This window comes from Dunckerocampus dactyliophorus, chromosome 4, assembly GCF_027744805.1.
Source record: "Dunckerocampus dactyliophorus isolate RoL2022-P2 chromosome 4, RoL_Ddac_1.1, whole genome shotgun sequence".
NCBI classification, from domain to species: Eukaryota; Metazoa; Chordata; class Actinopteri; order Syngnathiformes; family Syngnathidae; genus Dunckerocampus; species Dunckerocampus dactyliophorus.
In genome coordinates, this window is record NC_072822.1 from 33,989,141 (window position 1) to 34,008,280 (window position 19,140).

Below are 19,140 nucleotides of genomic sequence, written 5' to 3' on the forward strand. Positions count from 1 at the left end.
TGTCGCCACAGTTGTCACCTTATAATCTATACGTTTAGCCATCAAAATCATTCAATAACTGCGTAACTCCATAGATAACCACGGTAAATAATGCAGAATCAAATAATAATTAAATACGTGTTTATTTTACCATAATTCGTCTGCCGTGACGACAACCAGTCTCCCCTTCAACTGAAGCCAACATGGACTCTCCCACAACAACAGGAAGTCGACCTCAGCCAGAATGGATGACGTAGAACGTTGTTGGCGGGAACGATGAAGAGGCGTCCGAAAGTAAACTAACTCGGTAAATAACATGAAATACATTAATTTGGTTTGTTGTTTTGACCACTTTTAGCCGTCCAAAGGGTGCATTTGTTCCTGTCGCCCGCTTCCAAAGACAGGTGAGGCTCACCACTAATTAACACACGGTCGCAATGATATACGTCACTTCCGACCGTCAGCACGTAAATTTTAATCATTGTGATATAGTTTTTATAATTAGTTTTACAGTATATAGTTAATATATACGTAATTCCACTATAGATCCATTACTTCCTACGGCAACTTTTTTTTTCCGGGGGGAGAGAGGGAGAAACGCTTGTTCAGAAGGCAGCCAATCGGGTTTTGTGTGCACGTGGAGGATGTGCGCCTGCGCGTGCACGTTTCCCCGGGATCACACAGGTGGAGGCGCGGCTTGAAAATATCCCGCGAGGTTTTTCCCGGGAATGTCAAGCGTGGCGGAGAGCCAGTGAAGCCGTGAGCTGTGAAAGGTGAATCTGCGGGGATTGTTAGTGGGAAGACGGGGAAGGCTAAATTTGATGAGGAGAGAAGGAAGGTGTGCACGGGTGCTGGCACGTGAGCTGCAGCCGGCCGTGCAGGCAGGCGCTTTGAGGCCTCCTCCTTTTTAACCTCCCCCCCAGCCAAGCAATGCAATGTGATCGAGTGTGGAATACAACAAACAGCCAACACCGCCCAAGTCATGTAAGTCAAAATTGATCTGTTCCAGCGTGAAACTGTGGCCATCATACATGCTTTATTGTTTACAGGCAATGTTTTAAGTCATATTTTAACAAGTGTCACACAAGTGTAAAAAGAAGTGCAGCACAATGAAAAACAAAAACTCCAAACTTCATTCATTTATTTTGTGGTGGCCTGGCACTAATGAATTAGAATTGAAATTTGGGCCGCCACAGAGATTTTTTTTAAACATCTTTTATTTTTAGATTTTTGCCATCACTCACAAACACGCCATAATGTGTTGTTCTAGCCTCCCCGTGCACCAACCTATCACCACAAATAGATTGCAGTCCCCCACAAATAGATTGCTGTCCTGTGGGAAACACTGATATTTATTTATTTTATGAATTTATTTATTTTCCTAGTTATATATTTTAAATTATATATTAAAGACAATATAATACATATATTATATATTACACTATTGAAATAAATTAATACAATGTATTTTTTATTAAAATCTTATATATATATATATATATATATATATATATATATATATATATATATATATATATATTTATAATTTTTATTTTTTATTATATGACATGTATATTAGTATAATTACATATTAAAATTTTGTGCAATACAGGCATTTGCTTTTTAGATTTTTACAGTATGGTATACAATACAATATATTTTAATGTCATTAAAACAATTGCAATTTTTTTTGCAACCTTTATTTGTATTGTATTTAATTTTACAATTAGTATTTATTTTTTTTGCAGAAAAAAGTTTTTGTGTGTTTTACTCTCAGCTTAATTTAGCCTGTTGAGCATACCTACAGAATATGTCTCATTTGAATATAACGGGCAAAATGGACACCGAAAATACTTTTTGTGTCACCTTTGGTGAGAGTTTAGGTGAGCGTTGTTTTGATTTGATTTCGCTGGTGATCAATACGAGGGTTCCTGATCTGGAATGACATCAATAGTCGGCGCAGGGGTTTCCATGGCAGCGCAGCCTCGTCGGGCTTTATCATCATCATTATCATCAACATCATCATCATCTTTGTCAGGCCGTAATTGGTTTGCTGACTATAATTGAATCGTTTCAGAAAAGCAATAGAAAAAAGCTTGAAGGCGGATTGAGTTCCCATTTTAAATGTTAAATGTTTTTTTGAGGATTTTAAAAAATGTTCTCGCTTAGCATCGAGGTCAAGATTTTTTATTATTATTATTATTATTATTGTTGTTATTACTGTATGAGACTCCTCATTCTCCTCTTTCCAATGCTGTTCTTCATGGGAGGTCCCGGAAGGACAGTACACTTTTAATAGAAACGACTGAAAAGACAAAATAATCCAACAATACGTTCATGCATGTAATAAAGACAAAAGAAAAGTCAATGCAGTCCTGCTGATGAGCTCATGGATGATGAGTAGAACTAGAATCTGCCATAACCTCCCATTGTTTGCACCCCATCACTTTATCAAACTTCCGCCAATCTCTGGACCCCCCCGTGCCCCTCATGCTGCTTTTCCTCTCCCATCTCCATGGCAGTAATTGATAGCCACCTGTACAGTTATTTCATGCAGAGGGTCCTGTAAACAAAGTCTTCCCTGACAGAACCAATATGGAAATCCCTGCCAGCGGACAATAAGAGTTACGGCATGCACACCCCCGTTTGTTTGTGTGTGTGTGTGTGTAGTAGGACGCGTCTATGTGAACGTGTGTGTGTAATAAAGTGAAGTGGGGCCCGGTCATTAAGTGGAGTGTTGAGTGTCAGTTTGTGATGGGAAGGGGTCAAGGCCAAATTGACATCAAATGGTCCAAATTAGCCCCACTTGTCCGCATTGATTTACGAGCAGCTAGTAAATTGCATGTGCAGCGGCGTGGCGAGCATCTCCGTAATTGATCTCAGGCTGCGGCGGCGTGCTGATGGAGGGCGTGCAGCCGTTGTACAACATGGCTGCCCGGTGCGGTGTGCCTGTGTGTTTTTGCGTGCGGACAAACACAAACACATTAGACAAAGTAGACATTTAAACAAACTGTGAGGCAGCATGAAATCTTTGTTTAAAAAAACGCATGGCGTCGCCACCCGCTGCATCGCACCCTCACTCTACCGCCGTTTTTCATAAAGTAATTCAATTATAAGTGATGGCTGTTTTGTGGTTGAATACCGCCTATTATTAGTAAAAAAAAAAAAACATACTTAAGCAAATTGTACCTATGTTAAACATTTTCAAGCATAAAAATTGCAAAATGAACAAAAATCTAAAACACAAGGCAGAAGACGCATTCTAATTCTAAAGGTAGTATTCTACCTTGGCCACTAGGTGTCTGTGTTTGGTGAGACGGGGACCAAATGTGATCACCAGAAAAGGCATTTATTGCAGTTTTAAAATTTGATCTCACAACAGGCACAATAATAATAACATAGAAATAAGCTAGAAATGTGAAATTGCGTGCGAATGCTGGCGACGCTGACCTCGAACTGCAATGTTGCACTCGCTGTCGAATCCCTCTCTGTTACCATGCTAACAACTACAAGCACTCAGCATTTATGTTAGATAATATCTAATAAAATGGTTAACATCTATCTATCATTTACATTTTGTAATTTTTTTAACACCGAAGGAGAGGAAATGTGCATTTTCGAAAAGAGTATGAAATATCCGACCCACCGCAAGTCTGTGCATGCATCGACACTGTGCTCTCCCTGCTGACTGAATGAGCAGCGTGCTCAATCAGTGAGACACGAAACAGATGTCTGAGAGTGTGCTATCCCTGCGGTAAGCTATCCGTAATCATGAATACGTCCCTAAAAAGAAAAATATCGGAAGGAAATAGTTTCATTCTGAATGGACATATTTCTTTGCCTTCACTGCCAATGACGCTGGCTTACCCACCCGTGTGCTTTGATATCCATCCATCCATCTTCTAAGCCGCTTATCCTCACTAAGGTGATGCGCGCATGCTGGAGCCTATCCCAGCTGCCTTAGGGCGAGAGGCGGGGTACACCCTGGACTGGTGGCCAGCCAATGGCAGGGCACATATAGACAAACAACCATTCACACTCACATTCATACCTATGGACAATTCAGAGTCTACAATGAACCTAACATTCATGTTTTTGGAATGTGGGAGGAAACCAGAGTACCCGGAGAAAACCCACGCACGCACGGGGAGAACATTCTGTGCTTGATATGTGGTGAGAAATGATCAAACAACAAAAAATGTCACGTTCTGTAACCAAGTAGCCAACTGCGGACGGGCGTAAGGAAGCGATTTTGGAACTGCTACGAAAGGTTGAGCAGAGCAAACATAGTTTCAAGAAGTGGACAAAGGATCCAAATGCAACTTCAGCTGCTCCTGCTACTAAAAAAGACCTGAAGAGGTTTGTAGGTATGGTAAGGTGTCGCCTTGTGTTTTGCAGAAATGTTTTCTTGTTTCCTTCAACTGTCTTACTGAAGGGTAAAGCTAGGTTTGTGTGGTTAGCGCAGTGTCAGGCAGCGATTGAGAGTATTAAATGGCTGTTTGGTGTGGCTCCAGTTCTTTGCACTCCTCGTTTGGATCAGTCATTCAAACTGGAGGTGGACGCTACCCCCGTGGGGGCTGGGCGGTTGTGTTAAAGGAGGGGGAAGGGGTGGATTGGCCAGTTTGCTACTTCTCCGATCAACTGAGCGATTCTGTTACAGGAAGGAAGCATTGGCTGTCATGTGGGCACTTGACCAAGCCGTTCACAGAGAATTCGTGAAATAATCGTTCCTAAAAATATCACAGCATCTAAAAAAGTAATAAAAAAAGAAATTACTCAGAAAATGAAAGAAGTGCCCCTCCCTGCAAAGACAGTCAAGGACAGGACCAATAGAATAGGCAACAAACATCACCAGTACGTTGATGTTCATTCATTTCCTGTGCTGCTTAATCCTCTTTACGGCTGCGGGGGTATGCCAGAGCCTGTCCCAGCTGGAGGTGGGGTACACCCCGGACTGGTCGCCAGCCAATCACAGGGCACATATAGACTAACAGCCAATCACACTCACATTCATACCTATGGACAATTTAGAGTCGCCAATGTTAGTTTTGGAAAACCCATGCACACACGGGGAGAACATGCAAACTCTGCACAGAGAAGATTCCAACCCAGATCTTCCATTTCTCCTGACTGTGTGGCCAGACAGCACTGACATGCAGATACTGTACGTGAACTCTTTGGCTTTTTTATGATCAAGTTGGCTACGTTTTCTTTCAATTTGACACAAATTCCAATTGATCTCTGACAAGGAATGCTGCTCCGCTTTCTTTTATAACTTCTGTCAGACATGTGGTACTATGGGTGTAAACTTCTCTGTTTTTAGTTGTTTGGGATATTAGTAGTAACTGGCTCCATTCGGTCTCCGTTTGGACAGCTAATCGCTCCTCAGATATAGATTAAAAAACTGGCATATCTAGAAAGTGTGTGTGTGTGTCTGTGTGCGAAGATAAACACAACAGGGTGCATCCTTTCCAAGTGAAAGGTTATGTCTCTGTGGTAGATAAGCACGTTGCCTTACTTGGTCTAAAACCATCTATCCGTCCATCTTCTTCCGCTTATCCGAGGTTGAGTTATAGGGGCAGCAGCCTACGCAAGGAAGCCCAGACTTCCCTCTCCCTGGCTACTCCGTCCGGCTACTCCGTCCAGCTCCTCCTGGCAGATCTCGAGGCGTTCCCAGACCAGTTGAGAGACATAGTTTCTCCAACGTCTCCTGGGTCTTCCCCAAGGCCTTCTATCGGTCAGACGTGTCCTGAACACCTCCCCAGGGAGGCGTCTGGGCGGCATCCTGACCAGATGCCCAAGCCACTTCATCCTCCGAGTGTGGAGGAGCAGCGGATGTACTCTGAGTTTTGCTGGATGACTGTGCTTCTCATCTTATTTCTGAGAGAGAGCCCAGCCCCTTGTACCTGCGATCTGGTCCTTTCAGTCACTACCCAGAGCTCCTGACCCTAGGTGAGGGTAGGAACGTACATCGCCCGGTAAATTGAGAGATTTTCCTTTCGGCTCAGCTCCCTTGTCACCACAACGTACCATGTCCATCACTGCAGACGGCGCACCGATCCGCCAGTCGATCTCACGTTCCATCTTTCCCTCACTCGTGAACAAGGCCCTGAGGTACTTAAACTGCTCCCCGACCCGGAGAAGGGCACTCCACCCTTTTCCGTGCGAGAACCATGGACTCGGGCTTGGGGTTGAACTTGTCTAAAACAAAGTGGAAAATATTCCATTCCTAACAAAGGCACCAGCATAAAAAGCCGTGGCTGAAGGCAACCTCCTGATGTAGTTCAAAAAAGAAAAAAAATAACTCCACAAGATGGCAGTATCTGCCTTTGAGGGATCATCTAGCTCTGCATGCTCTTTAACCCTTTAACTGCCTGGCCGACCAAATGGTTTAGCACATTTTGAGTCACTATATTTCATTGAGAGCAGCGCCTAAGTGAACTTCAACTGCTTTAGTCATCGCTACCACTTGGCAGAGATATGCAAAGCTAAAGAAATCCACCAGATGGCACTGTGGCTGTCAATGGTTGGTCACGCTTCACCCTCCACCAACTAGGATGTCACAAGGTGAAAATCACCCAAGACATTTTACCTTTTTTGATGAAAATTTGAAAGGCAGGAATATTTTTTTACATGGTATTATTGGTAGAGGCCTTGATAAACAGGAATATGTTACTTTGTAGCAGAAAATCAGTACAATTCCGTGGCCCAGTACGAGGCCGAACTGGGCCGAGGAAACCTTTCAGGCGCAATGATAAAAAAAAATAGACACAAAAAAATACATTTGTAAATAACTAAATAAAATTGTAAGTAAATTCATATCAATTTTGGAAATATTGGCCATTATTTTATTAAAAAAATAATATAGTTAGAAGTTTTTGCATGTTTATGTTGTTTGTTGCGTGTGTCCCACTTTGTTTGACAGTCCTTGAACGCACCATCGTACGTGCGCTAGCCTTCTCCCACTCTGCACAGATGGTCAACTACACTGTATTTTTATCGTTTTTCTTTCACCTCATATTTGCTCCCAAATGCTGATACTGTGTGGGAATGCATCAAAGTAAAGTTTGATCACGTTATCGAGTGCTAATGTGTATATTTGTTGTGTGCACAGCTTCAAGTTAATTCATGCGAGCGCACTGCCTGATTTGTAGGAACACGCGCCGGGCCATGGGTCCGAAAAGGTTGTGGACCACTGCGCTATGACATCTTGGGACGCTGGCCTTTTCCTGTGTTTGAACTCAAACCGGGAATGCTTTGTAGCATATGACCAAAAATATAGTAGTTCTAAATCTCAGAAAGCATTGTTGCTGTTGCACAGCGATACAGATGAGGTGTGTTCAGGTGAAGTGATTGGAAATAGAATGATTGATCTGGTTGGTGTTTTACTGTACTCAAAGGTCCTTTCAAAGGTCAGTGTTTTGTGGCATACATACTAAAATAGACTCTCTATTATCCTGATATTTTTGCGTTATCAATTTCTTGCTAAATATGCATTTTACATGACATTTTCTACTATTTGTATTTCTATAAAATGTTATGTATTAAACATGATGTGACATCTCGACCATTTGGTAGAGGTCAGTATTTGTAAAACTAAAAGGTCTTTTGAAAAAAACAAACCCAAAAGACTGTTGTTATTACTCACCCAAGGCAATAAGAAATGCAAACAAAACATTTTTCTATTGCTTTTTTCTTGGTGAGGCAGCGAAGGGGTTAAAATGCTACTAAACTGTTTTTTGTGAAACAAGTGAGCTCTTGGTGAGCAGATCACCGCCACGGTGCTTTCACCCCGAGGTGACAGCGGCCATGACGAGTCTCTTCTCTCCACTGCTGGCCTCTGGGTGTGGAGGCGACCTTTGAACCTGCAGTCAGTCTGCATCTTCTGACTCTCTGACTGAGCCTGAAACTGTTTTTTTTGTGCGTGTGTTTATTTGTAGACCTTTTTAGTTGTAAACTAAATTTCTCTCCTGCTGTTTTTACAAAACATATCACACTTTACTATAGTTATATTACCCATTTTCAGCATCATGGGCAACTGGGTCCAAAAGTCCTTTTTTTCCAGGAAATGCCCTATATGCCCCGAAAATCTCAGTTAAAGCACTCAATAGGGTTTTTGGGTAAGGGTAGCCGTGATGACGACCATAGAACCAGAATAGGAACACATTGTCATTAGGGATGCACCGATCCACGGCAACGTTTGCTGATATTCTTCCAGATATTCTTCTAGACATGTTTGCTGATATTCTACATACGTTTGCTAAGTTCATAAATACACAGGACTTGATAGAAACTGTCCTTTGTGCCAATAGATGGTAATCACAAGAGGTGTGGATGTTGAGAGTGGCGTGGGAACTTTGTGCCATGGGAAAGATGTGAATTTTGGGACACATCAGTAGTGGAGCTTTGAATCAGTGGGTGTTTGGGCCCTTCAACACTAGACACCCTCATCAAAAGTGGACGACTACAGGGTGGTCAAGCCTGAGCCTGTGTCCCATGCCAAATCATGTGAAAAGTAGTGCCTGGAAAGTGGAGGGAGATGAGCTAGGCAGTAAGGTCCCGACCTGGGATAAAAAACTGCCCCGCTCACCGAGTCATCGCTCAGCCTCCCCCCTTGCTCCAGGGGTGGGTTTAAAACTTCTTTAGGGTCGTCAGGTGGGTACCCTCCTTCATTGGTGTTTCAATGATAGCCCTAACCCGTGACACCTCCAGAGAGCTCATCGGCAACACCTGGCGTCCCAACTGTGTGCCCCCCTCTGCTTCGAGCCCGGCAAGTGTCCTTGCGCTTGATCCATAGGCACTGCCGCCTCCTTTCGGCCACTTCAGAGACTGATCTTATTGTCTGTTGCAGAGCCTGTCCATGAATGCCAAGGTCTTTCATGAGCCTGATGGTAGAGGAAGCCACAAAACCTCTGCATCCTACTTGAGCTGGATAGACCTTGGCCTTCCATCCTCGTTGTTGTGCACCTGCTTCCAGATCTGTGTAGCGCAATTTCTTTCGTTCATAGGCCTCTTCGGTGGAATCCTCCCATGGGACCGTGAGCTCTATGATGTAGACCACCTTTATTAAAGGGGACCACAGCACCAAGTCTGGCCTGAGGGTGGTGGTTGCAATCTCTGGGGGAAAGATTTGTTGTTTGCCAGTATCAACTAGCATCTTCCAATCCCAGGCCATGGCTAGCTGCCCAGTTTCTGTTTTGGTAGCTGGGTGGTTAGGCTGTTTCTGTCCCTCTCGAACGAAAGTTGGCACAGAGATGGAAATTGGCAGTTCTCAAGGGCAAGGAGTTGATGGTGTCCCTCTTGCTCTCAAGGGCTGCTGCCAGACTCTTGAGGACCTGATTGTGCCTCCAGGTGTAGCGGCCTTGTGTCAGGCTGGTCCTACAACTGGTCAAGATGTGTTTGAGCGTTGCCGAATTTGGGCAGAGGGCGCAGGTTGGGTCCTCTCTATACCACTGGTGAAGGTTTTTTGGGGATAGGAGCGCATCATATGTAGCTCTTATGATGAAGCTGATGTTTCTTGCTTCCATTTCCCAGAGCTGCCTCCGGGTGAGCTTTCTCTCCTCCACGCCTTCCCACCTCATCCATTGTCCCTGCTTGGCAAGAGAGGCAGCCTTTGCGCTTCTTTCAGCCTCCTCCTGACAGCACGCTTCCTCTACCACCATTTTCCTCCTTTGTGCCAAGTTGGTTTATTCACTGCAATGCCAAATCCTCCTCTTCCCAGCTGGACATGTCCCACGATGTCGTTGTGCTTCAGGGCTGACGTAGCATGCTGTATTGCATGGGATGGTGTCCATTTCGTTCCCGTTGACAGAGGTGGTGCAGCATTTCTGACGGTCTGATCTCTGGAGTCCTTCAAAGTCATCTGCAGTCTCACTTTAGAGCACTTGTATTCTTCAGTGAGGCTCGTGATAGGTAGTTCAAGGACTCCTTTGCCTTAGATGCGGATGTTGGCCAGACAGCGTGGGATGCCAAGCCACTTCTTCACATACGAAGTTATGTTTCGTTCCATCTTTTCCACCATTGTTATCGGGACCTCATAGATTGTGAGTGGCCACATTACCCTAGGGAGAAGTACAAACTGTAGGCACCAGAGTTTAAGGTTCCCTGGCAGCATTGTCTTGTTGATGGTGTCCAGACTGGTGGTGATGTCCTGCCTTAATACCTGCACTTGGTCTTTGTCCCTGAGGCTTGCATTGTACCATCCGTCCAGGCTTTTGGCGGCTTGCTCTGACACCAGTTGGCATTCTTCCAGATACGTCTGCTGAAATTCTTTTGCCTACGTTTACTGATATTCTTCTTTTCAGGTTTGCTGATACTCTTTTGGATATGCTTGCTGATATTTTTTGGCTACCTGTGCTGATATTCTCTGGCTATGCTGATAATTTTCGATACATATCTGCTAATAGTTTTTGGCTACGTTTGCTGATATTATTCTACATCTATTTGCTGATATTCTTCTAGACACATTTGCTGCTATTCTTTCGGTTACGTTTGTGGATATTCCTTTTAGACACGTTTGCTGATATTCTTCTAGTCACATTTGCTGATATTGTTTTGGCTACCTTTGTTGCTATCCTTCTAGTTACGTTTGCTGATATTCTTTCAGCTGCATTTGATGACGAGAATACGTGGATTGGAAATCTATATAGGTGATATCGGAAATTTCCACCAAATTAATTATGCCGGTATTGGAACCTGATACCGATGCTGGATCAGATGGGCCCCATCCCTAATTGCGAAGTAGCAATTAGCATAAACAATGAAGAGCGACAATAAGCATCCAACAAGAAAAACTACAACTCTGACGGTTAGGAATGTTAAAATGTGACTTAAAACATTCCCTGTACACTTTTACAAGTTTTAATGATGCAGGAGTTTGACCCTGGAACAGACTATTTCTGTGTGCATTATTTCCTGTGGGGTTAAATTCTCCATGGATTGAAATGTAGGCAAATTTTTCATCCCGTGAATTTCTCACAAGCACTTTTCTTCCATGCTCAGGCTTGTGGTGTTTTGTACGTCTTGCATGCTGTGTTGCATTCAAATGCGTGAGCAGCACATGTTCAGGGGAGCTTTGTTCCAGAAGCCAAATCAGACTTGCGTTACTACAGCAACCGCCAAACCACACACCTTTGCTGTCATATCAAACGTCGACCTTGGTGGACATTGGATTTCAATTTGAGGCCTGGGATTCTCTGCCACGGTGTCTTATTGCATCTCTCAGGGGTTGACACAAAGCTCGGACCTGACGCCATAAAGATACGCACTCAATAACACTTTTTTTTTCTTGATGACTTTTTTGTGGCCCGTGATGCAGAGCGATGATTTAACAGTGCGTCAGCGTCTCCTATCGCCTCCAACATCTATTGCAGTTTATGAGTGGTGACAGTGATGAATGTCTTCCTTATCCTCGTACGTAATGGATGAATATTTTGGGATGAATGAAAGTATTCTTTATGTCTGCTGGTCACGTCATCTTTTCACTTTCTGCTATCTCAAGCTTGTAAAAAAGTGGAACTGCTGTTTAGTGTTGCCCCTGCAGACTATATGTGGAACTGCATGAGTTTCTTCATGCATCGTTGTGTCTTAATTTAGGGACTGCATCCACGGTTTCCCAATGCGGCCTGCCACAAATAAATTTAACCTGCCACAAATAAACTTTTTATTTGCCCTGTCTCAAAAACACATTATAACGGGACTGTCTGTGAATCCAACTCTGTACAGTAACACACTTACTTCTTAACGCCCCTCCAAGGGCTGAAAGGGAATAACAACATGTAGCAAGAGGGATCAGTGTTGCAAGCGTATATTTAGCGAGTATTCAGAGAACTATGGATTCTGGCTTTCCAAAAAAAAAGCGACCTATAGCGACAAATATAATGACTTTTGGAGTCTGTAGCATGAAAACGTATTGCTCTTCTCCAATAGCAGCGGGTTCGGCTGTCTTGCTTGTGACATCAAAAAAACGCGACAAGAAGCGTCTTTTTAAATTATATATTTGCTTTTCATGTTTTTGTGGTCCCCTTTTGTCTCCCACAGCATCAGTGGGAGAGGACATGAACGTATAGCCATGTGAGCTAAGATGCTAACATTTTAACAGCGACGCCTGCATTCGCTGAAGAAAAACAAAAACGATCAGACGTACGGCTCCCGTGTCTCCCATGCGTCATTTAAAGACATGTAGCGAAGCCCGCTTTTTTACAAAGTGGTGGGTGTATAAATGAGGGTGGGCTCATCTAGTGTAGCTGGGGGAGGGTCATGTGATCATAAACAGGCTGTAGAGACACATATTACTGTTAGAACACCGTTAAAAAGTCACCTTTGGCACAACAGAGGACTTTGAAATGTCTTCCAAAGCTCAAAATTTTAGGGCACTGGAGGAAAATCACGACGCATCCTTGCCAAATGTGGCGTCCTGAACTCTGTTGCAACCTCTCAAATGTGGAAAGTATGCGGGTAGGACTCAGGGACAAGTCAGTGAAAATGCCGGCGTTTACAAGCAGGTCGTCTGCCTTCAAATGCAACCTCTCGGATGCTGCGAGGATGTGAACATCTTTTTTTTACTTTTTTTACCTGCACTTGGAGGTTAGAGATGGGGCTCTGGCTCAGGCTCCCTGCCCTCCCCTTGCCGGTCAAGTTAGACAAAGCACTTAGGAGATGCAGGGGGGGATGTTACTTAACTTCCATGACTAATTAAGGAAAGATGTAGGGTGCACGCACACCCTGGCGCCACTAGGGGGCGCGCTCGGTCCTCTCTAAAAGCCTCCCTTGAGCCTTGCGCCTCTCCGGAAGTCTTACCATGCACTTCAATAAGTCATATTGTCTTTTTTTCACCCTTTCTAATTACTAACACCCCCTCAACACAGTCAGTAGCAGGTGGACGACTACTATTGCTTTTAACTACAATAACTACTTATTTCTTAGCCAAAGCAAAAACAGCGTGTGTGTGTGTGTGTGTGTGTGTGTGTGTGTGTGTGTGTCCAATGGTATCTTAAATGTCTCTCAAAGTGCCAAATCCCGCCCTCCTCATCAACATCACATCCCTCCTCCTCCTCTTCTTCAGGGTGTCAGACCTCCTGTTCTTCCCCTCTTCAGTCCTCATGCATCCCGCATCCGAGCCCAGTCTCTCAACTTGATACCCCCCTACACACACACTCTCTCTCTCGCTCTCTCTCGCTCGCTCTCTCTCTCTCACACACACACGCACACACACACTCACACACTCACTCACACGTAAAGAGGCAGGAGGCTCCAGAAGAGCACAGTGGATGTTTGGTCTCCTGCAGGAAAAGCACAGCAGACGACCAAAGCGCAATTTGGATTTATTAAAACTGGACTTTTCCTGGGGGTTGGAGTTGAGCCAGTGGACTACTACTACTACTACTACTACTAACTACTTGTACTACTTGGCATTATTATTTTGTGCTTTTTTGCGTGTGTATAACATCACATGGAAGCTCGTCTTTGGATGGCCCTCATGGATCCGCTGGTGGTCCATGATTCGCGGCTCTCATTTGGATTTTAAAGCACAAAAAAGCAACATCTGCGGGACTTCACTTTCCTCCCCATCACCCTCCTCCTCATCACCGATCCCCTCCCTCAATCCCACCTCTCCCCACCCCCCGTTTGACTTCATCATGACGGCGAGGTAATTCCTCCGTCTTTCACCATCGATCCACCCCAAGCTCTCGCTACACGGAGGAGCGCCGTTTCCCCCGAAGCGAGCGAGCGAGCGTCCTCATCCGCCAGAAGAGCCGCGGAGGAAAGGATGGACCCCCCGCGGGGATGCGCCCTGCGCTGGAGGACGCTGCTGCTGCTGCTGTGGGAAGGTAAGACCGCCGCGCGTAAAAGTTGATGCTCACGCTGGCGTGGCTTTAACTTTTTATTTGGTGTTCATCTGTTAAGCTTTCTCATGATGCTTCTAGATATGATTGTTTTTACCCCCAGGACTAAAGTGTGTCCCATCTAATTGGACAGATTTTTAATTGTGCACTTTTTAAAACGTATTTTTAACCCCTAACCTTTCAAAATGGCAATGAAATATAGCACGACAAGTTGTTGCTCTTGCGTTTGGCGCCATCATGTGCTTCATTTACGATCGCTTTGTCCAAACTTTTGGTGTCAAAAATCTGATGACTGTGCCCACCTCCGTTATTACGGTAAGTGTCATCATCATAACGTACAGGGGTAATTTACCTTCATAACGCAAGCCGTTAATTGACTTTTACGCGCGCTAATGTCAACCTTCCACCTGACTTGTTCCGCGCGTCACCCGGCCATCGAGGCGTCAACATCAAAGCAATGCCTGCGTGTCCGCTCTTGAGTCGGTGACTTTCCTGTTCCCGTATCCTTGCGTGTGCGCGTACGCGCTCCCCGTCAACGAAGCCCTGTGCCTCATGCACGGTCCAGTGAAGACTTAACGGGACGTGCTGATGTGCGAGCAGGAGCGCTAGTGGCGCCAGACCGGAAAGAGTGGAAGAATTGCGCGGGAAACAGATGTGACTGAGGGGTTGGGAAGGGGGGGGGGGGGGGGTTGGGGTAGAAGCCTAACCGCCAAAAAATGAAAAAAATAAACAAAAACAACATCTGATGTCCATTTGGGCATTGGCGTTTGTTTGACTTTGACCAGTAGTGCTGGATTTACCACATAACCCGCCTATTTGCTGTGTACTTGTATGCAGAGACTGTAATGTCAAAACAAGTTTAATCTGGCTCCGATCCAGATTGCATGTTTGACGTAATGTAAACGACAGGAAAAAAAAACAAAAAACCTTAAGCTTTGGCAGAGGTCTGCACGCTCGCTGACTGCTCTGTTGATTCCTATATATTTTCATATGCGAGCATCTTATTTTTTACTCCCAGATGTGCACGTTTCATGTCAGTGTGTTGCACTGTATGGAGAAAATCAATAGGGAGCTTGACATAAAACAGTAGTAATCCCTTGTGGTTTGAGGGCGACATCGGCTAACTGTGAAAAAAATGATCACTGCATTTGTTAGCTTTTTTTAACCTCAGGTATTGGACTTTGCTTGTCAACATTCCTTCAAAATCAATAGGGCTGTTGACTTTGAGAATCAATCACTGCAGTTTATGAGGTTGGTGAATTGACAGTTGAAAATGAATAGGATTCTTGCCTCAAAACCCTCCCAAAATCACTTAAGGACCAAAGAAGGTCATTGAAATGGCTCGGAGTGACAAAAATAACACCTTTAACCTCAGCTGCTTAACTACCCCGTGTCAAAACAATAGGGTTGTTGACGTCAACGCCACAATTCGTGAAAATTCCGAGACTGGCAAATTCTTACGCCTAGAAATTAAAGTTCAGAAACAACTTGTGTAGATTTGAACCCTGGCCTCAGCCAGCCCAGCAATCACAGGTCAAATATAGTTGAAAATGAATAGGATTCTGGCCTCAGCTTCCCCCTCACTCCCCAAATGCCCTGTGGTCCCAAGGAGTTCAGTGACTCAGAGGGTGAAAGAAAAATAACATACAGATTTAACTCGTGACCTCAGTGGCTTGACTAGCCAACTGCATTTAAAATCAAAACAACAAAAAAAATGTCAAGATTGGGGGATTATAGCAGTTGGAAATGTAAATCCAAAATAACGTGTGTAGAGTTGAACTTTGACCTGGTCTAACGGAACTATCACAGGTCACACGGAGTTGAAAAGGAACGGGGTTCTCGTCTGGATGAAGTCCAACGATTAGTTGAGTGATGAGCACTGTTGTCATTCAAAACTAATAATGTTCCAGCCAAAGCCACAACAAGAAATCTAATCCTGGGTTGGGCGTGTTGCTCTGTTGGTGGCACACACACACACGCACACACACACACACACACACACACACACACACACACACGGCGAGGTGTCAGGAGGCAGCGAGGCGACGGGAGTGTGACGAGGGCCAAGCGCTAATGCGAGCCCCTCGGCGTGGTCTTTGCTCTTCTCGGCTCCGTCGCTCTCTTCCTTCGTCATGGTAACCGCCAGGGCGGGCGCGGAAGGTCACGCGGTGAGACACCCCCCGAGAGGACAAAATAAAGCAAAGTGGGCGGACTGGGGAAGAGGCGGACATAAAACACCCCTCACTCCGTCCCCCTCTCGTCTTGGAATGCTCACTATTGATTTTGACATATGTGCTGCGTTATGGCTGCTCTGCTGCTCCAAGGTCTCCTGCTGGGGACGACGGGGGGGGGGATTTTTCCATCCTACACTGTAGATATTTTTTTTTACCGTAGGAAATCATGGAAAATATGGAAATAGTCCGTTCCAGGGTCAAACCCGTGGCATCATTTTTCCCCCATTTTACCTTTCTTAACTGTTACGAGTGTAAAAAGAAGTGAAGCACACAGCTTTTATAGCCATCTGTATAAGCAGACATTTTCCCACCTTCCCCCCCCCCATCTTGAGGACAGGGTGTTAATTGGAAACAGGTGATAATTGGAGAGAGGCTGTTTGCAGATGTCTTTTCTCTTTTAAATAGCAAATAATTAGTTTGTCACAGTACCTTAAATAGACCGGGGTTTGACCAGCAGAGGGCGCTGTGTCACATGTCAATTCACTCAAAATTTTGCAGCAGCAAGATGCTCTGACAGGGCCTGTGTGAAGTTGGCCCCCGCCCCAGCAAAACTCTGGTAAAATAGCCACAATCGTTTGTGCTGTTACAATGCTCTTTTGTGCTCTTTTTCATTTTTGACTGATTTCAGATTATATCGTAGGTCAAAGTTCACCCAGCACCCCCATTTTCTCCAAATTAACCCAAAATAATCACAATCATTTGTGCTATGTCTGTGCTGCTTTGTGCAAATAAAGTTATGTCCGCTGTCCAGCGATGATGTCATCGGTCTATAAAAAGCTTAATAACTTAAAAATTAACATAAGCACAAGACAGCACAAACGTAGAGAAAAAGAATGAGACTGTATTGGTTTAATTCTGGGCATGTCGGGGAGGGGGAGGTTGGTTATGTAATAGCGCGGACACTTAAATGTTTAATAACTCAAAAAGTATGGCAGCACATATGAAAATGTTATTAGCACAAACCAGGACAAACGTTGCACAAATTTTGTTCAATTTGGGGAAAATGGGGGGCTGGGTGAACTTTGACCCATAAAATAATCTGTAGTAACTCCACATTGAAAACAACACCAACAACAGCACAAAACAATACAAACACAGCACAAACGTTCGTGACTAACCTCAATTCATTTGGAGAAAATGGGGGGCTGGGTGAAATTTGATTGATCAATAAAATAATCTGTAATAACTCAAAAACGATAACAGCAAAAATAACAATTTGAACAGCACAGAACAGCACAAAGGTGGCATAAACAGTTGTGACCAGTTTTGTGTCATTTGGAAAAAATGGAGGGGTTGGTGAATTTCCATTGACCTATAAAATAATCTAATGACGCAACACTAAAACAGCACAAACGACCATTTTAACAGCACAAACGTAGAGCAAACAGTTGCCACAAGTTTTATTTCATTTCGAGAAAATGAGGGACGGGGTGAAGTTTGTTTGACCTATGAAATAATCAGTAATGACTCAAAAACGAAAACGACACAAACAGCCATTTAACGGCACAAATCAGCACAACCGCAGCATGAACGATTAGACAAATTTGGTTTCATTTGGAGAAACGAACATTTGAAAGACACACAACAGCACAAACGTAGCACAAACAATTGCGGCTAATTTGTTTTCATTCGGAGAAAATGGGGGACTGGGTGAACTTTGACCTTCAAAGTTGACAATTCAAAAACGAAAATGGCACAAACTACCTGACACACGTAAGCACAAATGCAGCACAAATGATTGACATTTTTTTGTTTCATTTGGATATAATGGGGGACGGGGAGGACTTTGACCTATAAAATAATCTGTAATAATCCAAAAATGAAAACGGCACAAATGACAATTTTAATGGCACAGAACATCACAAACGTAGCACAAACAGTTGCGACTAATTTTATTTCATTTGGAGTAAATGGGGGGGCTGGGTGAACTTGGACTGACCTATAAAGCAATCTATGACTCAAAAACTAAAACAGCACAAACGACCATTTGAAGGACACAGGACAGCACCAACGTAGCACAAACGATTGCGACCAGTTTGGTTTCATTTGGAGAAAATGCGTTTCCCGGCGAACTTTGATTAACCCATAAAATAATCTCTAATAACTCAAAAACGAAAGCAGCACAAACGACCATTGCAAAGATGCTCCTTCAGCATTAATAGGGGTTCCCAAACTAAGGGTCCAGACCCAAAGTGGTGCGCAGCTGCATTATTATTGGCTCCCACGCAGTACATGTCGATATTATGGTATTGCACGATGTATTTTGGTAAAGTACTGCAGAGGAACCACGTTTCTAATTTGAGCGCTCGAGCTTGGGAAAGTTTGCTCTCCATGAACTCCGGTCTCCGAGGCCGCGAGACGCCGCCATTATTAAAGGCCTGTCGAGAGATTATAGGGCTCTTGTTAATGAGCAAGTCCCCCAGATTAGCATGGAGAGTCAGATTGTGTTTGTCTGCATGCGTGCGTGTGTGTGTGTGTGTGTGTGTGTGTGTGTGTGTGTGTGTGTGTTTAGGATCCTGTCATGACTCGTGTCTGGAGGGCTTAAGGTTGAGTTAATCAGCAACACATTTCCCCTCGCATTAGCTTCACTTTGCTGATTAGCCCTGCCTGTGTGCGCGTACGTGCGTGCGTGCGTGTGTGTGTGTGTGTGAGAGAGACACAAAGTGAACGGTGGATCATTATCATGACACTATGACTCAGATAAGACTCATAATGGATTAACATTTGCTTGTATTTTTTCCTCATTGCATTTTAATTAAACATAATTTATCAGCGTGTGTCAGTAATGTGTGTGCGTTCGCCCGTTCGTGAGACTAAAAGAATTGAAAGGCGGAGCTACGCTGATTTAATCCGATTGTGCGGACAGACTCTCAACTTCCATTTGTTGTTTTAAAGGTGAAGACGTGCGCTGTGTATCAAGTAGCAAGTTAGGTTTTAATAACATGCGTGCGTATTTTTGGGTCAGTGTCAGGTTTTTACAACCAGGGAGTTCATTTTGTCCCAAAGGAGCCTGACTTGTAAATACAAAAAAAAAAACCTCAATTGCAATTTTACACCTCTCTCCTGTCATTTACACGTCTGCC

At 44.1% G+C, this 19,140-nt stretch overlaps 1 protein-coding gene across 3 annotated transcripts in view; it reads left to right on the forward strand.

The window, feature by feature from the left end:
- Nucleotides 1-267: 267 nt before the first annotated feature.
- The window catches only part of si:dkey-215k6.1 (transmembrane protein 132B), a 225,574-nt gene continuing 206,701 nt past the window's right edge, over nt 268-19,140 (forward strand). Inside the window, exons 1-2 of one of the 3 annotated variants that reach the window (XM_054773837.1) lie at nt 268-383; nt 13,043-13,808. In XM_054773837.1, the coding sequence (XP_054629812.1) occupies nt 13,748-13,808 (61 nt within the window). In that variant the 5' untranslated portion in view covers nt 268-383; nt 13,043-13,747. Of the gene's footprint in view, nt 384-605; nt 964-4,043; nt 4,153-13,042; nt 13,809-19,140 lie in introns of those variants that run through there. The other 2 variants (XM_054773836.1, XM_054773835.1) reach the window with 2 other exon arrangements.